This window comes from Arachis ipaensis, chromosome B3 (genome assembly GCF_059453495.1).
Source record: "Arachis ipaensis isolate K30076 ecotype BB chromosome B3, ASM5945349v1, whole genome shotgun sequence".
NCBI lineage: Eukaryota > Viridiplantae > Streptophyta > Magnoliopsida > Fabales > Fabaceae > Arachis > Arachis ipaensis.
Window position 1 is genome coordinate 134,940,512 of NC_142438.1, and position 21,337 is coordinate 134,961,848.

Genomic DNA, 21,337 nt, shown 5'->3' on the forward strand with positions numbered 1-21,337 from the left:
CAATATCGTTTTAATATATCCAATGTAATAAGACTTAAGCCACATTACTAATGACGTTAAACTCAAAATACACAAAAAAAACTATATTAGTGTATTTTTTTAAATCTGAAAGACAATTATAACAATCACAAAATTAAAAATTAAATCAGTATAACTCACTAATATTAAGAATTAAAGTGAGACTTAACTCCGAATTTACGACTAAATTGAGCTGGACACATTAGTTGTGAAAGAGAATACATACAAATTGACAGGATTCATTCTCATTGGAAAAATATAAACTTACATAAATTAAAAAAAGAAAAAAAAAACTATTTTTGATACACATACATTGTCACTCGGATATTTTAGGCCGTTTAAAGAATCACTCCGATAATAGTTATACTTGTACATTAACTTTTGTTAGTATGATAATACGTGATTGGATTTATGTCCGTGAAATTTATAATTGAACTCATACTCTATCGGTGTAAGAGCATTAAATCAGGTGCTATCTGTCAATACACCACCAGATTATATGTTAGTCACGCATAAAAATAAATAAAAAATATTTTAAATTCTAAAAAGACATGATAAAAATGTTGGTTTTTCAAAACTCAAAAACTTGACAAAAAGAACTAAAAAAGGCTCTAAACGAAGTAGTCAGAGAAATCTAAGCATAAATAAATTTAATGTATGTATGACATATGTCGGACACAATAAGATCCTTTAATTTATGTAATTAATCCCACCTACAAGATAAAGGTTTTATTTAAATTTCTTTTCCTTTTTCAAAAGTTTTGGAGATTGTATCAACAATCAATTATTAGTCATTGCCCCCTAATCTTTTTCCTATTAATAAAAGGAGAGATTTTCTTTTCTTGTCCCATTCTACAACTAGATGCTTAGCGAAAACCAATATAATATATAACCATGTTAGGTGTATATTAAAATCAACTAACAAAATAAAATATACATTAGAATACAAAATACATATTAAAAATAAATTAAATTAAACATATATTTATACATAAATACATAATAACTAATTTTAGTATACAAATAACATTTTGTGTAATATAATGAGTTTATATGCTATATCTACTCAAAAGAAAAAAAGAAAAGAGGAGAGCGGAAAAATGCTATTTTGTGCCTAAAGAGTTTGCTCCACTTTGGATTCAAAGAAGTTTTTGTTCATCAATAACATTCATTCAGGTTGATTTTGGGTTTGGACGAGAACAGAAATACTTGGCATTCCCATTGTCTTATTTACTAATACAAGTCCCCAAACGTTGAATAAATGGCAAACTACAAGTAAAAGAGACGCTGCAAGGCTTGGTTGAGTGGCATATATTGCCTTGATTATAGAAACCATGTGGAGAAAAAGGGGTGTGTGTGTGTGTTAGGGTGTAACTTATTCCCCAAAAAAACCGTAAAGAAGGCCAAAAAGCGGGAAAAATGACAATCGTCTTCAAAAATTACATTACTACTACCGAATTTTTCCATCACATTTACATTGAAAGAGCAAGTGAGGATGCTAAAGGCATCATAGTTTGATAAGATATACAAAAGCCAAGGGAAACCACACAGAAGCTTTCTGGTTTCAATAACCTAAAAAAATGATAAGTATATATTTATTTTTAATTTACCTTTTATTACCCAACGTTTCCAGCATATATAGTATGATTAAGCGACGGGTTCAATGATGCAGTACATGATCCAAAAATAACATTGCCAGCATGGATTGAATACTATATAACTCACCAATCAAGGCGATGCAGTAGACATCTCCAGGCAGAGCATCAAATCTGCAACACCACAACAATGTTGAGTCGCATGTCTGAAAACCTCACAGATGCCTTCCACAAGATTTCAGGTGCTCTCAGCTGCTGGTTCTATAGGGTTTTGTTTGCCAATAATATACTCTGCTTATACAGTACTGCATTTCAACGATTTGATTATATTGCGACACCAAATTGCAGTGTCTGGATCAAATCTCAATTCCCACGTAGGCCAATAATGCAGATCTTGCTTCAATGTTAGGACCCGTGGCTTTCCATTTAGGTGAATTGTCCTCACACGTACAAACTCCCCATGCTCTAGTTCCTGTAAAATCAAGAAAAGATTAGAAGGCGTACATAATTCCAGAAAATACCCAAAAAGTAGAGTCGTAACTTGTAGGTATTAATACGCATCAAAACCACAATGCCTTGCAATGAATAGTAGAATCAAATTGTGAAATCTAACAATATTCTTCCTAAAATACGCAATTTCCTTGTCGTCAGAAAGAGTCAACAGAGATTTATAGGCCGACACCCAGAGTCCCAACAAAATCATCAGAGGTTTTAATAAATTCCATAGATGTTATATGTTAAAAAGTAATCACACTATTGTTTAAGATAACACAGACTAAATCAGGTGGGTAGGTAGAGTCCCTCAAGTAACATAAGACACGATCACACAAATTGCACAATAGCTGGAGATGCATCAATACATGACATGCCTTCTTAATGCACTAAGATTCACTAAGGACACCATATCATGACGAAAATATATGCTCTAACGAGGAAGAAGGCAATATAAGTGAGTGTGAATCGTTAAATTAATCGTGCATGGTACTTTCCTACCTTTGTCACATCAACAAAAGCATCTAAATTTGGAGTTGGCTTCCCATTGATTTCAACTATCCACTGTAGAGCATATAGACCATATCTATGTACAGGGCTGCCATGACACCACCTGTGAGAAACAAATTACGTAAACAGTAACCAACCAAAAGTGTGCATGTAAGAGAAGCTGCAGGTGTATAGTATGTAAATACAAAACTATTTACTAGTTTACAATTTAGTATATAATTTTAACAAAGATTTATCTACATAAGAATATTGATATAAAGTTAAAAAAACATTCAGTAAGAAAACAAAAAAGGATAACAATGTTTTATTTTTTACTATCATGTTTTCAAATTAAAAAAACACTGTCTAGATTCCAGATTAATACACTGATATTAACAAGATATGATCAGAGTGATCCAATCATGAAGCAAGTGCACATTTAACAAAGTCAGTCTTTCAGACTTGAATCCGGTCCCAACATAACAATCTTTGCAATGGTTCTAAGATGTACCAAGAGCTAGATGCATAAATTCTGTAACCATGCAGATTAGGAAAACTTCTGTGTGGAAGTTGACTGAGAATGTTGGATAAATATATTTTTTAAAATTATTATCCATTCAGACCTTACATTAATTAGTCCAGTGCATGGCTGAAGCCACGATAAAGCCGTTTGCAAAATTACTTTCAATATAAACATCCTACCTTGACTTTACCATTTTGCAGAATTAAGAATAGCACAAGAATGAGTCAAAATTATACCTTGCCACATATACACCATGGCCTTCTTCAGGAAGAAATCCAAGAGCTCGTACTGCGGGGTGTGGATCTTGAACAATGCAGCCACACCAGTTAATTGCATGTGTTGTGCCATTTCCATCCCTAACATCTGTTCCCACCTGAAGCTCGACCTCTTGTCCCTGAACAACAATGATATCAATCATTAAGATCTGCTCCATGGGAGCTTACTCAAGAAGGGAAAGGATAGGAAAAAGTTCATTCAGCAGGCAAAAAGAAATAATCTAACTTCAATCACCAAGGGTAAATACTCTCACAGACCTGCCGGAAAATAGTTATGTGAAGCTTCCCATCATTGGCATTAGATTTGTCTAAAGCTTGGCAAGCATTTTCAATGTCACGGAAGCATGTCACTGGTTCTTTGTTAATAGCCAACACCATGTCTCCTTGTTCTAAAAGATTCTCAGCCTTAGATCCAGCCAAGCAACCTTTAACACGCAGAACCTGTCGTCTTACTGGGTCTTTCTTAACAAGTGCCTACAATACCAAATGATAACAATGGAAATAACTCATATAATTCTTTCCAGCCAAATTTAATCAGTAAACCAATTAATGCTACCAAACAAAGTTTCTAGCATTGCCAATATCTTTCCCAGATATATCTTCACAAATAATGCCAGAATTTTGCATTCTTTGAATTTCATAGCAAAAAATATTCTTAATATCATAGAAAGAAGGACACCCTAAAGTATATGAGAAAGATCTATACCTGAATCCAGTCATCACTCAATCCAAAACTCCGAGCCTTAGAAAGCAATGTGGGATAAAGTTCAACCTCTAAAATTCTCACAAGGGGCATAGGCCGTTTGACACCATTTATTAGAAGAGGTGGCCCATTTGCACCGGATACAATCTTTTCAAGAACTTGACTTATCGCATAAATTGGAAGGCCCCTCACAAATTGATGATCCTCTGATGTACTGCAACCAAATTTCAGCTGGTACAGGGGATTCAGCATCAGCATCAATAAATACAAGTTATGTAACAATTTACAAATATATATATATATATTCTTTTGGTAAAAAAAGTCAGGATGGATCATATAAGCACCCCCCTTTCTTTTTTCAACAAAAGTTTAAAAAAAAAAGAAAAAAAGATATAGACAGTAACTATTCAAAAGTAATTCCTTAGGCCCTCCAATCTACAGCTACTCAGTCCCCCAAAGGAAACTTAATCATGTATACAGAAAAGGTTAAAACAGTATTGATTATTGAACCAAGACAAATACTGCCAAAAGGAATAATATATTAATTAGTATCACACTTAAGTTTTTTTACTCCTCTCAATCTTCAATTGTACCTAACTTGTATATAAATATTTTAGTCATCCCATTTATCATATTCGTTACTTGCAACGCCTGACTGCCAACAATTTATAATTAAATAATTTCCAACTGTCTCCATTTTGCTACTCTGTCTTTGCCTTTTAACCAAACAAGCCTGTCTTGGAAACAACTAAAAAAGTTTTACATACTGAACTTTCTAAAACTTAGACTTAAGAAATTACTTTCTTTTAAGAAATGTTATATTGTTTGACTTAAAGTTCTTTGATTCACCTTTAAAAGAGCCATACTACTTCAATCAGTCAGAGGGCTTCCTCGGTCAGAGGACTTTCTAAAAAAATTAATAAAACTTAGCCATACTACTTCCTCAGGCAGAGGACTTTATTTTATTAATTTATTTTTTCTAATTTTCTAAAACTTAGACTTAAGACATTACTTTCTTTTAAAAAAATGTTATGTTGTTTGACTTAAAATTCTTTGATTCACCTTTAAAAGAGCCATACTACTTCAATCAGTCAGAGGACTTCCTCAGTTGATATTAAAATTTTAAATGAAAAATGCGACAGACTTCAAGGACCAACCCACCATCAGGTAGCCTCTTGAAGTTTGAGTAAAATTTGTCATCTCTCGTCTCTTTCCAGTTTTCGTCTTTCTGCTCTTTCCCTTCTTCTACGAGGACACAACTGTTTGAAGTTAGGTTTTACTAACTTAAACAAATGGAAAGAGCAAAATCTACCATAGAATATGTACACTATTTTAAGTATCTCGTGTGAGAATTTTTATTCATTATGATAATATGTATTGATAAAGTCTAATACTTTTTCCTCCCACTTCCAATTAGAAATTAGTCCATTGTTCTCCAGTAATACCTATGCAACAACACTATTGTAAATTCTTGCTAAGGCTATTGCAAAGCTTGAATTTGAAATAGAGCAACTCCCCTCCCCTCCCTTAGATTCCCGTCCACAGAGAGAGGGAGAGAGAGAGAGTTTTAAACAACAAAAAACAAAGAAAAAGAAAAAAGCAATTGATGTTAGGTTCAATTGTGCACCAAGGAGAAGACTAAGGAGAAGTTATTAAATTTTCTAACACTCCCTCGCATAAACCGATAAAGGAAAGCTTTGATTGGGCACAATGCACACACCCAGCAAAGTCTAGTTCAGAAACCAATTTAATAACTAATGAATGAATAGGAGCATAAAAAGTTGAATTCTTGGCTGCCTCACCATAAAAGCAGTGATGTTATCCCTAATGAACAAAACAATTTAGAGAAGGCTAAAGAATTACGTTTGTTGATGTATTTAAGAATTTGTTGTCGTCAATTTACTATAATAACACTTTTTATCATCCGGATTCAACCCTGCAAGCAAAGAATAAGTGGTAGAAACCTGAGTAGAGAAGCTTCCCCATATAGCTTGGACCCTTCCTTGTTCATCTGTTAGCACACCTGAGAATGTACTACCAAAATCTGTATTTTTAGACAGGGTCAGACATTAGTCTGCATGAGTAACTAGCTGGTTAAAAATAAATAAATAAAAGGAGGAAGAAAAAAAATAACATATTTAAACTTACCAGTATCGAGCTCAATTACTTCCATATTAGTTGCTCTGTAACGTGGGGAATCAGCAGATCCTATATTTAGTGCAGCACAAGGATTGGTGACAACAGATTTCCTAGAGGTTGCTTGAAGGCTTCTACTCAACCCAACTAGGTAAACAGAATCTCCTCGACGTAATGCTGGCTCTGAGCAAGGAAATGTAATAAATAAGTCTTTCATAAATTTGGATGAACGATTGCATGTGCAATTAAAACATCTGCCTTCGCACATCATCAAGATCTAAAATTTAGATTTTTTCCAAACAGGTTCATTTTACCTTTAAAATATTCCCTCATCCCTTACCAGGGATATCATTTCATATACCAAAGCTTTTAAATTCCGTGTAAAGTAGTAAATCTATCAAACATTGACTAGAAGTATTAAGTCCACGAAAGTTAATCATCTCCACACTTGTCACTTACCCATCCTCACTAGGAAGAGGAGTAATTCCCTGACAGGAAGGGGACTCAAGATCTTACACTTTGCAGTATTATGAAAACATAATTTTCTCCCAAAATTTCTTTTTACCTTTCAGTCCCAAGGTGGAGCTTGTCCAAAGCATGGAAAAATAGTATCTATGGCAAGAGAAAAATCTTCTTTATCCTTAAATCTAGATATGGCAAAGTCACATCAAAATGATACAAATAAAGCAATTTTCACAACCAAACTGACCTGGAAGTAACTCTGCTGCATGAACGACTGAAGCACCAACAGGTCCCAAAGCAGAGGGGTCATATGATATGAGAGCATAATTGTGAACAGGATGGAGAAATACCACCTGAAATTAGAACGAAGCAGGAACGTGATAAAGAAATACCGCCTTATTGTTTATTCGCTTAGTTACAGAACTAAAGTTCTTAGAAAGCTGTTACCTCTCCTGGAATTTCAACTGGGAAAGCAGCAAATGATAGCATCACATCAGAGGCAGAAATTGCAACTGTATTCTTATCAACTGCAACAAGTCCCATATCTTTAGTGTGATATATTATGACACCAGTTCCAAAGAAATGCTGTGAATGAACACCATCAAGCATGCAAGATGGAGGAACATGGACCTGCATGTACAACAGGATTTTGATATAACAATAACAATAATTGGGGAAAACTGGAACGATAGGAAACCACTGATTTTTTACTTGAAGATGCTAAGAAAAATGATTGGTAGTCATAGAACAGACTATCTAATCCCGATTTTTTACTTGGAAGATGCTTAGAAAAATGAACTTGGATACTCAAATATGAAAGTCATGAGGAAATGAAGAGAAATTTAAACGGAAAAAAGTTGAAAATTGAAAAAATAAAAATCAAGGGAAGCCATAAGCCATATTGCTGCGTTTGGCTTCAACCAGAGCAAAGCACCAAATCGCAATTCGCACACATATCACAGCTAAGACAATTAGACAGACAAGAAGCAAATGAACTTAAGCTTACCACAACTAGAAACACAACACAGGCAACATTTCCAGACATCATATGGAATTCCCAGGCTGAGGCATCCATCACAAGTTACAAGGTCAAAGGTAATATTTAGTTAAGGGATTTGAACACAGAAACATCAAGGAAATCATCTAACACCCGCAGAGGGAAAAAATGTAAATCATATGGTACCTTATGGTGAGGATATAATGAAACTCAAGGAAGAGATGCACCATATCTGATCACTTACGTATGGTGCATGTCCATGCTTTTAAGAGAACATTAATTTAATTGTAATTAAATATTCAAAATAATACCTCAAACATCACAAGAGTAGGCTCAATGACACGCTCAGCAACTGATGCATTTGCTGCTGCAGCAGTTACACCCTGATAATCCATTAAAACATCATCCTGCATAGCATTTGGTTTTCCGACCTTTGTTTCACCAGTTTCATTTAAGGAAACATCAGCAACACTTCCATCAGCAGGTAAATCTTCCTCCATTTTTCGTTTCTTCACTCCAGCATCAGATGCATTGTGGTGAGATACATATGCAGAAGGATCTTCATAATTGGTTTCCATGCTAGTGACACCATCAGCCAACCCATGATTGTTATCTTCATGCACATGTTCCCCACTTAGTGAAACTGGATGGTTGGCGATATTTCCAACATTTTTAAAACCAGATGATAGAAAACAGGAGTCAGGCTGAAAAGCTGGCCTTGGAATCCAGAGGCCTGTACTGTCATCCCGAGTGTATATCTGGGGAGGGGCATACCACTCATGGCGGTCAACTGTCACCAATACAGACTGCATGTTTACAAAGCAAAATCAGCAATGACCAATTGGTTATATCTTGGAGACGTTGTGTAATTAGGTATCAAAGCAATATAGAAATTTACACAATATATATTATATACACCACAGCTTTAATCATGAAAATATTATTGTGTCAGGAGGTCTCAATCTGCTTCTAGAATCAACATTAAATTTTTAATTTCAGTTATTAACAGGAACAACAGATAAAAACACACCAAATCTTTACATGAATCCAATCTTTAGATAAAAAAACACCAAATCTTCATCTGATTTCTAAGTTAGTTATTTGCATTTGTGCTAAAAAAGATCAAGTTGCCATCTGTTTTTTAAAATATCTAATTCATACAAAATTATAGACTTCACTAATTTGATAATATCTGATCATTGATAGTCAAATCCTTAAACAACACACAAGCATTATTTGACAGTGTGGTCAAGTATTTTCCCTAATCCCTATTAACCATGGATCTTAACAGTCATACTCATCATTCAGCATTTGTGAACTCTAGTGACACATAATCTGTAAAACTAAGGAGCATATTCTAAAAATTTACATTAACCACATGTATAAAAAGCTACCGCTATATTAACACACATACTAACAAAATCATGTTTCCTTAAAATACCACACTATCATACACATTTCATTGATTATGGGTCGTGTTTAATTGATGAAAAACTAACAGTATTTAGGTCTAAAAAGGTAAAGCACTTCCCTACAGAAGTCACAACAGACGTGTATCTAAAAATATACAAATTTTCCATAGTTCATATCTTTGATTAACAGTAACCATTACCTTCCTTCGGTGACGATCCATGTAGCTTATGTACTCCAATGGAACTCGAGCACCCCTAGATAGATTAGAGAGAACTGATATCAATTCCTCCACACAAGATATCTCTTCCCCAGCAAATTTCTTAATTATTGCATGGCGAGGAACTCCTGCCCTAAAGAGTATATATCTGCAAAAAGGAAGAATTAGTGATGAAAGTGCATAGAATCTTACACCAGGTCAATAGATACTCTCCAATTATACTTTGGTAACAAAAGCCTATTAGTGTAACCAACTTTTATTTAGATATACATACCCGGGCTCTGTCACATAGACAAGACCACAGTGAAAACGGAAGTTCCTAGCCTGCATTAACAAAGATGACAAAAAAAAAAAAAAAAAAACTATACTGAGACAGATAGCTTAAAATTAAAAAAGTAATACAGGAAACCTTGGGAAAGGTTTAGAGACATAATGGAATTTCAGAAAAGGGATTGAATCTCAGGTGTTGCATATCATCATATCAAGATATTCCTGCTGCTCTAACCACATTAAGAAACTTATATATTATATAACCAGCAAGATCTGGAAAACTGACAATTTATAGGAAATAGTAATGTAACAGAAGATAGGCATACAGATAGAGAGAAGAGACAGACAAACAGAATGAATCAAAAAGCTACATTTTCTATAATTTCTTAAGTATCACAAACAAGGTAAGCATTCAAGATCGATTTCTTCATTAAATCTAATTGGCCACCTCCTTCAGCCTCTCAACAGCAAGCAATTCAAAGTCAAACATCTCTGCTTCAGAGAAGGCAAAATAAAATATAAAAGTTAAAAGACAGTCCGAGTAGAGTCTAACTAACCTGCTGATAAGAAAGAGGATGTATCACTGCCCCACTAACTTCTAAGAAATAATCAGGAGTAATAGCGTGTAAATCTTGCACCTGAGATGAACATTAAAAGAGGGAAGAGAGGAGGGGGGGGGGGGGGGATTAGCACACAAGTAAGCAGTAAGTTGATTTTAACCAATTGAAGCTGTCAGCTAAATCACAGGCCAGGTTCAAAGTAGCAACAAAGAACCCTAATATTCGCATCAATTTCATTTTACAAGTAATACTGTAATACTTCACAGGTGGCAAAATGCGAGATGCTGGATTCAGTTGGTCATTCCGAGTTCATTCCAAAAAGAGAGAAAAGAAAAGAAAAAAGAGTGACTGGTAATCAGATCACATGTAAATATCATGTTATGTAAGTCCTTCCATTACTTTCAGAACTAAAACAGTATTAGTTTAGTGGTACTAGTAAACCGTAGGACATACAAATTACAAATTTATGATGCTTTATAATTATTATTTATGTTTTCTATGTTCCAGTGTCTTGAACCTCTCTCATCAGAGAGAAGAGGTTGCAGTTTGATCACCACCGTACTGATATTCCTTATTCCCATATAATAAATAAGCACTTGAGTATGCTAATATCATTCATAATCCAAGGGGAAAAAAGTTCTCACCAACAGAGATAATATCTTTGATGTGCCACCCCTTTCAATTTGTAATTCAATATTCTTGTTTACATTGTCATCAAGTACAGTCTCCAGTTTCAGAAACTGAGTAATGACCTGCAACAAAATTGCAGAGTCGTCAAGCTCTAGCAAACTGATTAGAAAACTGGATCCTGATCTTTCACAAGTTATACAAGACCAGAGAAGTCCCTGTTTATGCAGCCTTCAAGCATAAGAAAGTAATTCTTGAAACCAATGATCACTAAAAAAACACAAAACAAAACTCCCAAGATAAAGTTGACCAAGTTATCAAATACCAGGAAGGCATTATTTAGAAATCCATGTCTCAAGAATATCTTCTTTCCTCCCCCCCCCCCCCCTCCCCCCAAAAAAAAAAACAAAAAAAAGAAATGAAAAAAAAAAGAGAAAAGGTTAATAAAACAGAGAACCAAAGAATGACAGGTAGAAGCAAAATCGTGTATCATGGCAAACTTACTTCCCCATTGACACGAACAAGCACATCGCCTGGTTCCAAATGTTTATAAGCTGGACCGCCTGGCACCTAAACAAGCCGAGGATTAAGCCCAAAGAATTTGAAATGGATTTCACTCCATAAAAGATTGAAATTCTGAGTAACAATATGCTTACCGCAGAGTCCACAACTAGCATTCCAGTTTCACTAGATGGAGAAGAATGACGTACCATCTACATTATTCATAAACAGGGTAACAATTCAAGGCATATTTAAATGAAACTGCTTCCAAGTAAAGATAGCTTAATATAGATCAAGCAACCTGCTCTGTCTCGCTTTTTAGACCAAGCCTGCGAGTCTCATCAAAACCTTTATGCAGAAAGGTTGCCTGTATCATATTTTACACAAGTTAGAAATAAAAAGGAGATTGCACCATTCCAAAGGACACACCAATTTGAGAAACAAGAGGAAAAATTTTTAAATTATTTCTCCGAATCTTAAAAGAGAAAAATAAGAGCAAACAAGCAGTCAAGCAAACAGAAGACAAAGCAAATTAAAATATGTCAAAAAAACATGACGAGTGAGAAACTGTACAGTTATATTCATCTGTAATGAGCAGCATATAAAATATACAATGAAAAGAATGATGTGACATTGCTAAATTATAATGGATAAAGTGTCTACAATCATCTCACGCTCCTAAATGTAAAAGATTTGATGAGCAGACAAGCTGATTCAAAAGTCAGGGAACGAAACTTGTAAATAACATTGGTATTACTAAATAATACAGAAATATGCATACATCAGTATTTCCATGCTTATAGAGAAAGGGATTTAGATATATAGCCATGTCCATAATAAGTAAAAATTGTGAAGGTCTCAACTAAATTCTGTTATCATAAGGTTAAAAAGTGATACAAATGACAAACCTGAAGTGTACCACGAGGTATAGAAACTGCCTTCCATTTATCAACATATGTTTCACTGCCCTTTTGAATAAATCTCAATGCCCTCACTACCTGAAAAGTATATCATTGTGTTTAGTTGCTCACCAATAGCACAGTCACACTTCTCCCAGTTTACTACAAGAAGCATTAGACAAGTTCAGCATATATATATATATATATATATATAAACTCACTCGTTCTAGAGGTAAAAAGAATGCTGATGCACTTGATGACTTGCTCCCAGCATTCAAGGCCACTGCCCTCCCTTGCCAATCTATAACTGGGGAACCGCTTGATCCTCCTTTGGTCCCAGAGGCTGCCTGAAATGCAAAATAATTAGTAATTTGGTTGCAATAAGCCAATGAACAATTGCTACAGACTATTAAGTACCAAGGGTTTGACCATGAACAGTACTTGTAAAAGACTTCTCTGAAGGACTTAAAAACCAAGTATAAAAAAGATCACTCAATCAGTGAATTAAGGTGTCAAATGGAGGTCCATCAGCTCAGAATGGGTCTCATGCTCAGAAGCAAATTCTCTTTGCCTAAAATTTATAGCAATCAAGCTCCCTCTAATCTCTAATTCTACCTTACATCCAAGTTTTAAATAAATATAAACAACTAATGAATCCTTTTATGATATTGGAAAAACTATAAAGACATTGAAACAGTCCAAAGACAACCCAGCAAAGAAATTAAAGGAAGGTAAATTTGAAAGAAAACTAATAACTTGACCAAACTCATAATTTGAAATTTTGAAGAAAATGTGCAAATCAGCTCATAAACAGTCATTCTCACTTACTTGCATGTAGAAGGTATTGAAGTCATTGTACCCATCCCTGCATCAAATAATATTTTTAACTACCTATTCATGAAAGAAGAAATACAAAGATATATATATATAACCAGATATTTAAAATATACTTCTTATAGTGAGGAGCATCCCTGTCCAACCGAGCAAGAGTACCAGCCAAAATGGAAACCTGAAAGTAAAATTCAAAATAAAATAATAATTCAGAATTTACGTTAGGAAACCGGCCGCGGGGAGGGAATAACCAAGAAAGCATTGGAATAGAAGTCATGGTCCTCTACATAAACAAAAAGCTAGTGACAGTTATGATGAGGAAAGAATATCAGTTGAATGTCAATGTCAAACCCAAAAAAATGCTTATAAATCAATCGATTTAGGAAACCATAGAAAAGAAAATTTATAGAAGACAACAAATGAAGGAACTATGAAGCCAGATGTAAAATTGATTGTGATATGAAACCAATAAAAAAAAGTATTGCTCAGCATAAGGCTGCTATGTGACCAAGAGGGTGAGCCTTGTGTAAAATTGCTCCCAGAGTCCCAGATGCCCTAGAAGTCGCCAGTTCAAATCCAGCTTGCAAGGCTAAGGCTGCGTATGTCTATTCTTCCTAGACACCACCATGTGGAAGCCTTACAGACTGGGGTGTTCTTTTTATTTCACATCCTAAATTACAGCATCATTCTATTTTCCTAAATAGTGCTCTATTGAGTTGGTCATAACGCAAATATTGAGGTAATACCTTCTCACCACTGTCATTGCCAACAACTCTGATTTCTAGTCCAACACATGCAGCCTCAGGTGCAAGAGGTATTTCATCATAATTCAGAAATTGTATAGCACCAGGATCATAACGAAAGAACCCAAAATCATGGACCTGCAAAAGTGTATGTATATAGTAGGTTGTATCAAGAGGCACAGAGAAATAAGAACCCAAAATCAGGGAAAGAGAAGAGTTAAGCAATGATAAACCAATCAAATAAATGAAAATAAATTAAATAACAAGTATCTGTGAACAACATACTTAGTTATTATAGTATTTAAACATATGTAAGAAGTCCTGTGCAAGAAGGTTAAAGACATGAATCTTATTTCTTAGCACAAAAGATCTTAAGCTCTTGGAAAGAAATAAGAAAAATGTAACGACAAAACACAACAAAATAGGAATACTAAAGGTGGTTGAGATTATGCATAAAACAATCATCATTTGTACAACAATGTTATACTGATCTTCAATCTGACCATAGGTAATAACCATAGTACCACACAAACAATCTTTTATTATAACTGCTTGTTTCTTAAAAGAAACAGTATGAATAACAATTATTTGCCATGTTTCACATGTCAGTACCAGTTATCACAAAATTTTCCTGCATCCCTCCCAAGTCATGCGAGCATTTGTGCAAATTCAACTAGGTAATTACGGGAAGCAGAATACATTGCAGAAATGACCATTACCCCAATCAACAACGAAAAAGGGATTCTCCTGAGTTACCACCATTACCAATTAACTATGGCAGCACAATGAACTGTCCAAGTCGAAGCTCCGAAATCATCAATTTAACGACAGAAACAAAACCACCAAAAAAAGGAGGGGGAGAGGGAGGACAAAAAAAGGTTCACTCACTGGATCTCTGTATATTGGATGCACTGGAACTTCTTCGCGGTTCAAAAACATGGCCTCTGCAACTACAGGACCTAGACATAACAAATAAAAGAATGTATATGACGAAGATATTAACACCAAATAGGTAGCGAAAAATAGAAGAAACTCCGATCATTGATCGTATAGTGTGGTACCGGGCTTGACAACGTGGCGATTGGTGAGGATGATGCCGCGGCGCTTGTCGACGATGAAGCCGGTGGCGTAGCTGGCACCGGCAGACTCAGTGTCGAACGAGCGGCATGCGGTTGTGCGGAGGACGACGACAGCGGGGACGACCTTGCTGAGTGCTCTCCGCCAATCCTCAGCGGTAGCGACGTTCTCCTGCAACGGGGGCGGATCGATCTCCATGCAGAGCTCATCGGCCTTGACGGCGGCGCCACCAGCAGCATCGGAGTCCAATTCATCGGATCCCAACCTCTCGTCGACTTGATCTCCCATTCTCGTGCTAGCTAGGGTTCAGGAGTGAATGAAGGAAGCTTAAAAGCTTTTGAGAGTGGTAACAAACCAGTGAGTTCACGCCAACGAGTCGAGTGAGTTAGTGAGTGAGTGAGTGAGGTAACAGCTACGCCTGCCAGACAGAGTACAGACTACAGACACAGCTTCAACAGCGAGTTTGGGTTTCAACTTTCAACTCGCTGCCGTGTAATTGTGTAAACGTGACTCACTGACTCACCAACCAGGCCCCTCTTTTTTCCGAACTCCAATTGCAGCTGCTATCATCACACTATTATTGTAGTTCCAATAATCAATAATCAAATCAAATAATGAATCAGTCGTCCTCTCAGAAATTTTCTTTATTGTTTCATTATTTCGCTCATGTTGTTAAGTACTTTCCTTTGCACTACTCACTATTTTCCTTTTTTTTGACAGCGGACACCGCAGCTCAATTTTTATTATTTGTCACTTGGGAAATGTTAAGTTGTTACTTGTTACACACATGGAAAAAAAAAATTTAGAAGTTAGAAGTTTAGAACACACAATTTTATATTCACATAAAATATAGAAAACTTAACTACTTTTTGGTGATTTTTTTTTTTTTTACAAAACTTAACTACTGGATTAGTATGAATTTTACTATGTCACGGTATGCTTTTTTATTTTGTTTATTTGAAATTAATTTTAGCATATTTTAGAATTTTCTCTAATAAATACCCTAGAAAATAGAAATATTTATTAAAATATAAAAGTAAAATTTCTTTATAAAAGATTAATAATTTTTTAATATTTATTTTTTGTATTCCTAACATGTCTTCAAATCTAAAATAATGTTAAATAATTGTTTGTTTACATACTTTTATTTTTCTATACAACTCAAACTTAATGACATTGTACAAATTGATATTATCCTCGTGATATATTAAAGGAAAAATATAGGAAGTCAATGAAATATTTGTACAATGAGATGAGTGATTTTATGATATGGAATGTTTATTATCCTTAGTACCCGAATAATTATTCTAAATATTATTAATCAATTGTACACATTGTACAAATATTCTATTGGCTCCCTAACAGAACTATATATTAAAATTCAATTCATTATATTCTATTTATTTATTGTTTATTAAAATTCTGACTCTATTTTTCTGTTGTATGTGCATAACAAATTTTGTGTATGACGTCAAAGACAAAAGGAAGTAGTCAAATTAAAATGGGAAATCCAAACTATACGCCGGCTCAGCTTCACGTTATGCGAAGTTGCACAAGTTTTTTATTCTTCATTTTCATTTCTAACAAATTTTTCTATTGAAAAAAAAAAAAAAAACATCAAACTTGCAATCCAATGACTCATGGTTTGTTGATACTTATAAGTTGTTGAAAATAAGAACCTTATATAAAGTCTTTTTAAAAAATCACTTAGAAATTCAAGCCTCCCTTGTTGACCATGCAGTCTACTACCATAAGTTTACTCTTTTTTAGTTTTTTTCTCTTTCTCTTTTGGGTTTTCAATAAGCTCCTCTTTTTTAAGCCCGCCAGGAACGAAACAAAGAAGTAACTATTATAATCCATGGCAGACATGGAAACAAAGAAAGGGATAATTAGCCTTTTTAGCACTACCACTACTAGTGTATCATTTTTATACACAAAGTTTCTTTACAAACCAACTACAAAATCATGCTCCTTATCCTCTCACAACTTTGGTTTATTGACAGTCACCAGTCACAAGATACCTACACAAATGGCCTGGACTGGCATACTTCACTTTCAAGTATTATTATCATTTTTCCCCCTCTATGGAAACTTGATCTCGAGTGGAAAGAAAAAGAGAAACTATGATTTTGAAGGAACTTCTGAAGCAATAGGAAGATCACTTGTGGGTGTGCATACAAGAGCCCTTTGCTGTAAATGCCTTAAACTCTGTTCCATGCTAACTTGCACCATCTCAGCCAGCATCTTCTTTGCTTTACCAGATTGATCATCCCCATCAATCTGTGAAATGATGTTGCACACTATGTTCTCAAGAGTGTCTGGCTGAATTTCAGATCTCGGGTAAGGAGACTCTCTTAGCAGCTGCAAAAGGGTGCGTGCCTTCGGCTGAGACTTTGGTGTCCCCTGAACAGTTAGCTCCAGAAGTCCCGGGATCACGCCTTCTCTAAGGATTGGTTCCCTGTATTTACACCTGTCGCTTTCGCACATTGTCAATAGCGCTCCAACGGCGTGCTCCCTGCTCTGGAGTGTCCCGCTCTCAAGAACCTCCACAACTGCCAGCACGCCGCCTTCTTCCAATGTCAGGGCGATTCTTCCCTCGTCGTACTCCATCAAGGATTCTATCAAGGAACAGCATTTTTCAGCTGTTTTTGATGATTTCTTGCAGGTTTTGAGAATGTTGACTATGAAAGGGATTGGATTTGTTTGGAGGATGATGCTGAGGTTATTGGGGTACGTTGATAAGTTAGAGAGAGCCATAACTGCATCAGCTTTGGCTTGTGGGGTTCCATCTCTCAGGATGTCCACGAGAAGAGGAATGGCTCCGCTAGCGCTGATGATCGGTTTGTTTGTTGAAGAGGCAGAGAGTGTGAGCAAAGATGCAGTTGCAGACTCCTGCAGATTTAGATCTTCTGACTTGAGGAAACTGATTATGGGTTCTAATGCACCAGCCTCCACAATATTGATTTTGTTCCTGCAAGATAACAAGTAAAGAGTCAAGCAATGAATATCAGTAAATTATTATGACTGCAGGTATTCAAATTTAATCTGAAAGTAACATCTCATACAATGGCAACGTACAAATTAAAAAAATAAAGGTAACAAGATACATAAACAGAGAGTCCACATGCATAAACAGAGAAGTTATAATATTTAATGTATGTTTACTGTAACTTCATTTAGACATAAAGCAACATTAAATGTACCTAAACAAAATTTCCTGGTCTCTTTTAATAATTGGAGTTCGGTTTAGGGTCAATGGCTTTCTTTTAATCATAAAGGTTGAAGGTACCCCAGTTAGGCCTCATGTGCAAGAAGCCAAGAAACTAGAAAGAAAATGGTCATGAATTAAATCAGGAGCCAAAACAAGAAATTTTAGGCGGTGCATTTAGTTTAATTTCCATAGGTTTTAAACAGGGTCAAAAGAAATTTGGAATGAAAACCACTTCATACTAACTTTGGTATAAGGAAAACGAAAATACATGAAGGTTGAAGAAATCCGACCCATAAATTTTTTAGCCACACTTGTAGCAATGAAAGTGATTTTCCACCCCCTAATAGAGAAAATCAAAACCTTCCAGAACACTCAATATTTTCTCTCCCCTCATATCATATATTCTTCTGTTTTTTTACAACCCCAATTTCCACCTACTCAAGCAAGCATATCATTAATGAGAAGAGCAGGAAAAAAGCCAAGCAGTGGTTGAACTTGAACCGCGTGCAATGCAGAGATTCGAACCATCTCCAGAAAGATTAGACATACAAGAGTTAAATAATAAAGATTTTATAGCTAAAGTGGTTTCCTTTTAATTCATTTAGTGCTATTTTCTATGTTTCACAAACATGACATTAGTAAAGACTCACGGGATTGTATATATTAACTAGCGGTGCATTGGTTAGGTATTTTGGAACGGAATGGAAAGTACCAGTACCTAAAGCAAAATAAAGGAAATGAACTATTCCATTTGCTAGAAGGTGAAAACTAACCCGAAAAAAGATTGCTTCAAGAAGAAGACATCTGCCAAAAAAGAAATGAAAAGAAGCTAAAGGGAAAAAGGAAAATGCACCATGTGAGCCAAAGAAAAACCACTTAACTATCTTCCAATCGGATAAGCCTAATTGGAGTAATATATAAAGCATCCAATTCTTTCTTGTGGTATTGGTACGTAGGCATTCAAGCCATCAGTTGATAAAGCAACTTGTATCAAGACACTAGTACTCATCACAAGGGGAAATTATTTTTTATATATTCAGCAAATTCCTATTTTTTTTACTATTTCATGTCTCTAATTTTAATTTTTCCCATATATTCTCAACAAATATGACCATCTTGCATTCTAAGCCATGAAGAGCTGTTCTAACTTCTAACAAATATCTTATCGGATTCTGAATAACAAGATGATCCAGCCGTCCCTAGAGAATAAAAAATACAAATAATAAAGATCACCAAATACTTATATTTTCAGAGCATCCAATCAGATGAAAATAAAATATATGGGAGTATGGGACCAAAAAAACTGAGGGACCGCCGAATAAAAATCAGAATCTTGCGGTACTACACCAAATATACTAACATCCTGAAAACCCAAATTGCCATTATTTTATTTCTCAATTTTCAATAATATATAGGAATCCCCAACTTGATGACTTTCAAGGCATCATCATCGCACAGGTTCTCTGTTCTCATGAAAAGATCGCACGAATTCCTAAGCAATCGAACGCCAAAAAGCAGAGAAAGCGCATCAAGCATCAAACCACAACACCAATAAAATCACAACGATAATAGCAAATTAACCACCTAACTCCCCCCAAAAAAAATAAAATTAAATAAAAATTAAAAATAATCCACTCATGAAGTCATTCAATAATTAATTAATCACACCGCGAAAGAAACATTTCTTTTGTCCTCTTGAATTTCATATTTCCTTTTTTGCTGAGGAAAAAAAAGGAGGGGGTGAAAAATATCTGTACGTGAAAACAGTAATTTTTTTTGGGACTGGAAGTGAAGTTAGGTACGTACTTTTCATCCTTGACGGCGAGGTTGAGCAAGGCGAAGAGAGCGGGTTCGCGTGACTCGGGCGAGTCGACTCGGAGCATGGAAACGAGCGGACCGACAGCTTCGGAGAGCTGTCGGCGGCAGCGGGGGGAGGTCTTGGTGAGCCTCCGGATGTCGCGGGCTGCCTGGACCTGGAGTTCAGGGTCGCCGGAGTAGAGGAGCTGGAGGGCTCGGCGGACTGCGAGGGGCGTGCGGGGCTCGTCGGCGTCGAAGATGCCGTCGGCGCTCTGGCCCTCTGAGGAGGATGAATAGGAAGGCGAGGAAGGGAAAGAAGAAGGAGAATGAGGACTCTCCATGGATGAATAGAGAGAGAGAGAGAGAGAGAGAGAGAGAGAGAGAAAGAAAAATCTGGGTGTGTATGTGAGGGTGTGAGATTTATTTAAGAGGTTGAGAAAAAGAATAGGAGAGAGAGAGAGAGAAAGAGTAATTAAAGGTGAGGTGGAGGTTATGGGTGAGGCGTTAAGCAACAGTTATGAAACAACAGTTATAGACACAGAGATGGTGATGGAGAGAGAGAAAGAGGTGGTATTGTTTGTTGGCTACATGCTTGGGCCTTGTGAGAATGGGAGGTAGTAGTAGTTCGGTAAAACTTTTCTTAGATCATGCTTTAATATCTTTTACCCCATTTTATTTATTTATTTATTTCTTCATTATTAAATTGTGAAAAATGTTTTAATACTAATAAAATTTATTATTTTTAACTAATATTTTAATTATTAATTCAGTTTTTTTATTTAATAATTAAATAATAAATTTTAATAATCCTATAGTATTTTTCTTAAATTATTATTACTACTGCTACTTTGTTTGTTTTTCTGGATGTGTGATTTGAGTTGGTCTCCTTTCAGTCAACACTCAAGAGTAAGTTCATTCTTTGAATTTTAATGCTATCAAACCTAAATCAATCAATCTTTAAAGACTACCTACTTATTTATTTTGATTTTATTATTTGACCAATACTTTGTAATTATTTAAAGAAAGGTTTAGCTAATTTTTATTTTAAATACATATTTTAAGATTATTACTTAAAAAGTTTGTATAGAAAAAATACAAAGTTTAAATCTTTAATATATATTTTTAGGGTATAAGTTAATTTTAAAACTTAATATATATTTTTAGGATATAAGTTAATTAAATTTTTATAGAATTTAGTTATGTTGTATTTTTAAAATATTGTTTCATAATACAACAACAACAACAACAAAGCCTTGTACCACTAGGTGGGGTCAGCTACATGAATCAAACGTCGTCATTGAACTCTATCATGTATCATGTCTAAAGAGAAATCGTTTACATGTAGATCTCGCTTGACCACCTCATGGATGATCTTCTAAAGTCTTCTTCTACCTTACACCCCTTGTCCATCTTCCATCTCATCCACCCTCCTGATCGAGTGTTTTGTCGGTCTTCTTCTCACATGTCCAAACCACTTGAGACGCGATTCTAACATCTTTTC

The 21,337-nt window shown here is 35.3% G+C and overlaps 2 protein-coding genes across 3 annotated transcripts; both read right to left on the reverse strand.

The window, feature by feature from the left end:
* Nucleotides 1-1,431: 1,431 nt before the first annotated feature.
* DEG7 (DegP protease 7) lies at nt 1,432-15,615 on the reverse strand. 2 transcript variants are annotated; one of them, XM_088508857.1, is made up of 25 exons: nt 14,813-15,506; nt 14,640-14,710; nt 13,755-13,889; nt 13,128-13,186; nt 13,006-13,042; nt 12,399-12,524; nt 12,187-12,276; nt 11,580-11,645; nt 11,434-11,490; nt 11,282-11,347; nt 10,795-10,902; nt 10,148-10,228; nt 9,595-9,644; nt 9,303-9,468; nt 8,002-8,496; nt 7,141-7,323; nt 6,941-7,046; nt 6,244-6,414; nt 6,060-6,139; nt 5,257-5,340; nt 4,099-4,326; nt 3,651-3,866; nt 3,354-3,511; nt 2,607-2,718; nt 1,432-2,085 (listed from the first exon to the last, which is right to left on the reverse strand). In XM_088508857.1, exons 1-25 carry the CDS (start codon nt 15,114-15,116, stop codon nt 1,909-1,911), a joined length of 3,426 nt encoding a protein of 1,141 aa, XP_088364983.1. In that variant the 5' UTR covers nt 15,117-15,506; the 3' UTR covers nt 1,432-1,908. The 2 variants fall into 2 exon arrangements, with proteins under 2 accessions (XP_088364983.1, XP_088364984.1); XM_088508858.1 differs by lacking the exon at nt 5,257-5,340 and having other exon boundaries at nt 14,813-15,615.
* A 1,044-nt stretch (nt 15,616-16,659) lies between these two features.
* Nucleotides 16,660-20,463, reverse strand: LOC107633753 (ARM repeat superfamily protein). Its single transcript, XM_088509828.1, has 2 exons — nt 19,846-20,463; nt 16,660-17,799 (listed from the first exon to the last, which is right to left on the reverse strand). Exons 1-2 carry the CDS (start codon nt 20,175-20,177, stop codon nt 16,950-16,952), a joined length of 1,182 nt encoding a protein of 393 aa, XP_088365954.1. The 5' UTR covers nt 20,178-20,463; the 3' UTR covers nt 16,660-16,949.
* Nucleotides 20,464-21,337: the final 874 nt, after the last annotated feature.

Coding starts and splice junctions, on each gene's coding strand:
- LOC107633753 (XM_088509828.1), bottom strand. CDS start 20,177: ATGGAGAGTCCTCATTCTCCTTCTTCTTTCCCTTCCTCGCCTTCCTAT. Junction 17,800..19,845: donor CTCGCCGTCAAGGATGAAAA/GTACGTACCTAA, acceptor GTTATCTTGCAG/GAACAAAATCAATATTGTGG.
- DEG7 (XM_088508857.1), bottom strand. CDS start 15,116: ATGGGAGATCAAGTCGACGAGAGGTTGGGATCCGATGAATTGGACTCC. Junction 13,043..13,127: donor GATGCTCCTCACTATAAGAA/GTATATTTTAAA, acceptor TATTTGATGCAG/GGATGGGTACAATGACTTCA. Junction 7,047..7,140: donor CAGTTGAAATTCCAGGAGAG/GTAACAGCTTTC, acceptor TTCTAATTTCAG/GTGGTATTTCTCCATCCTGT.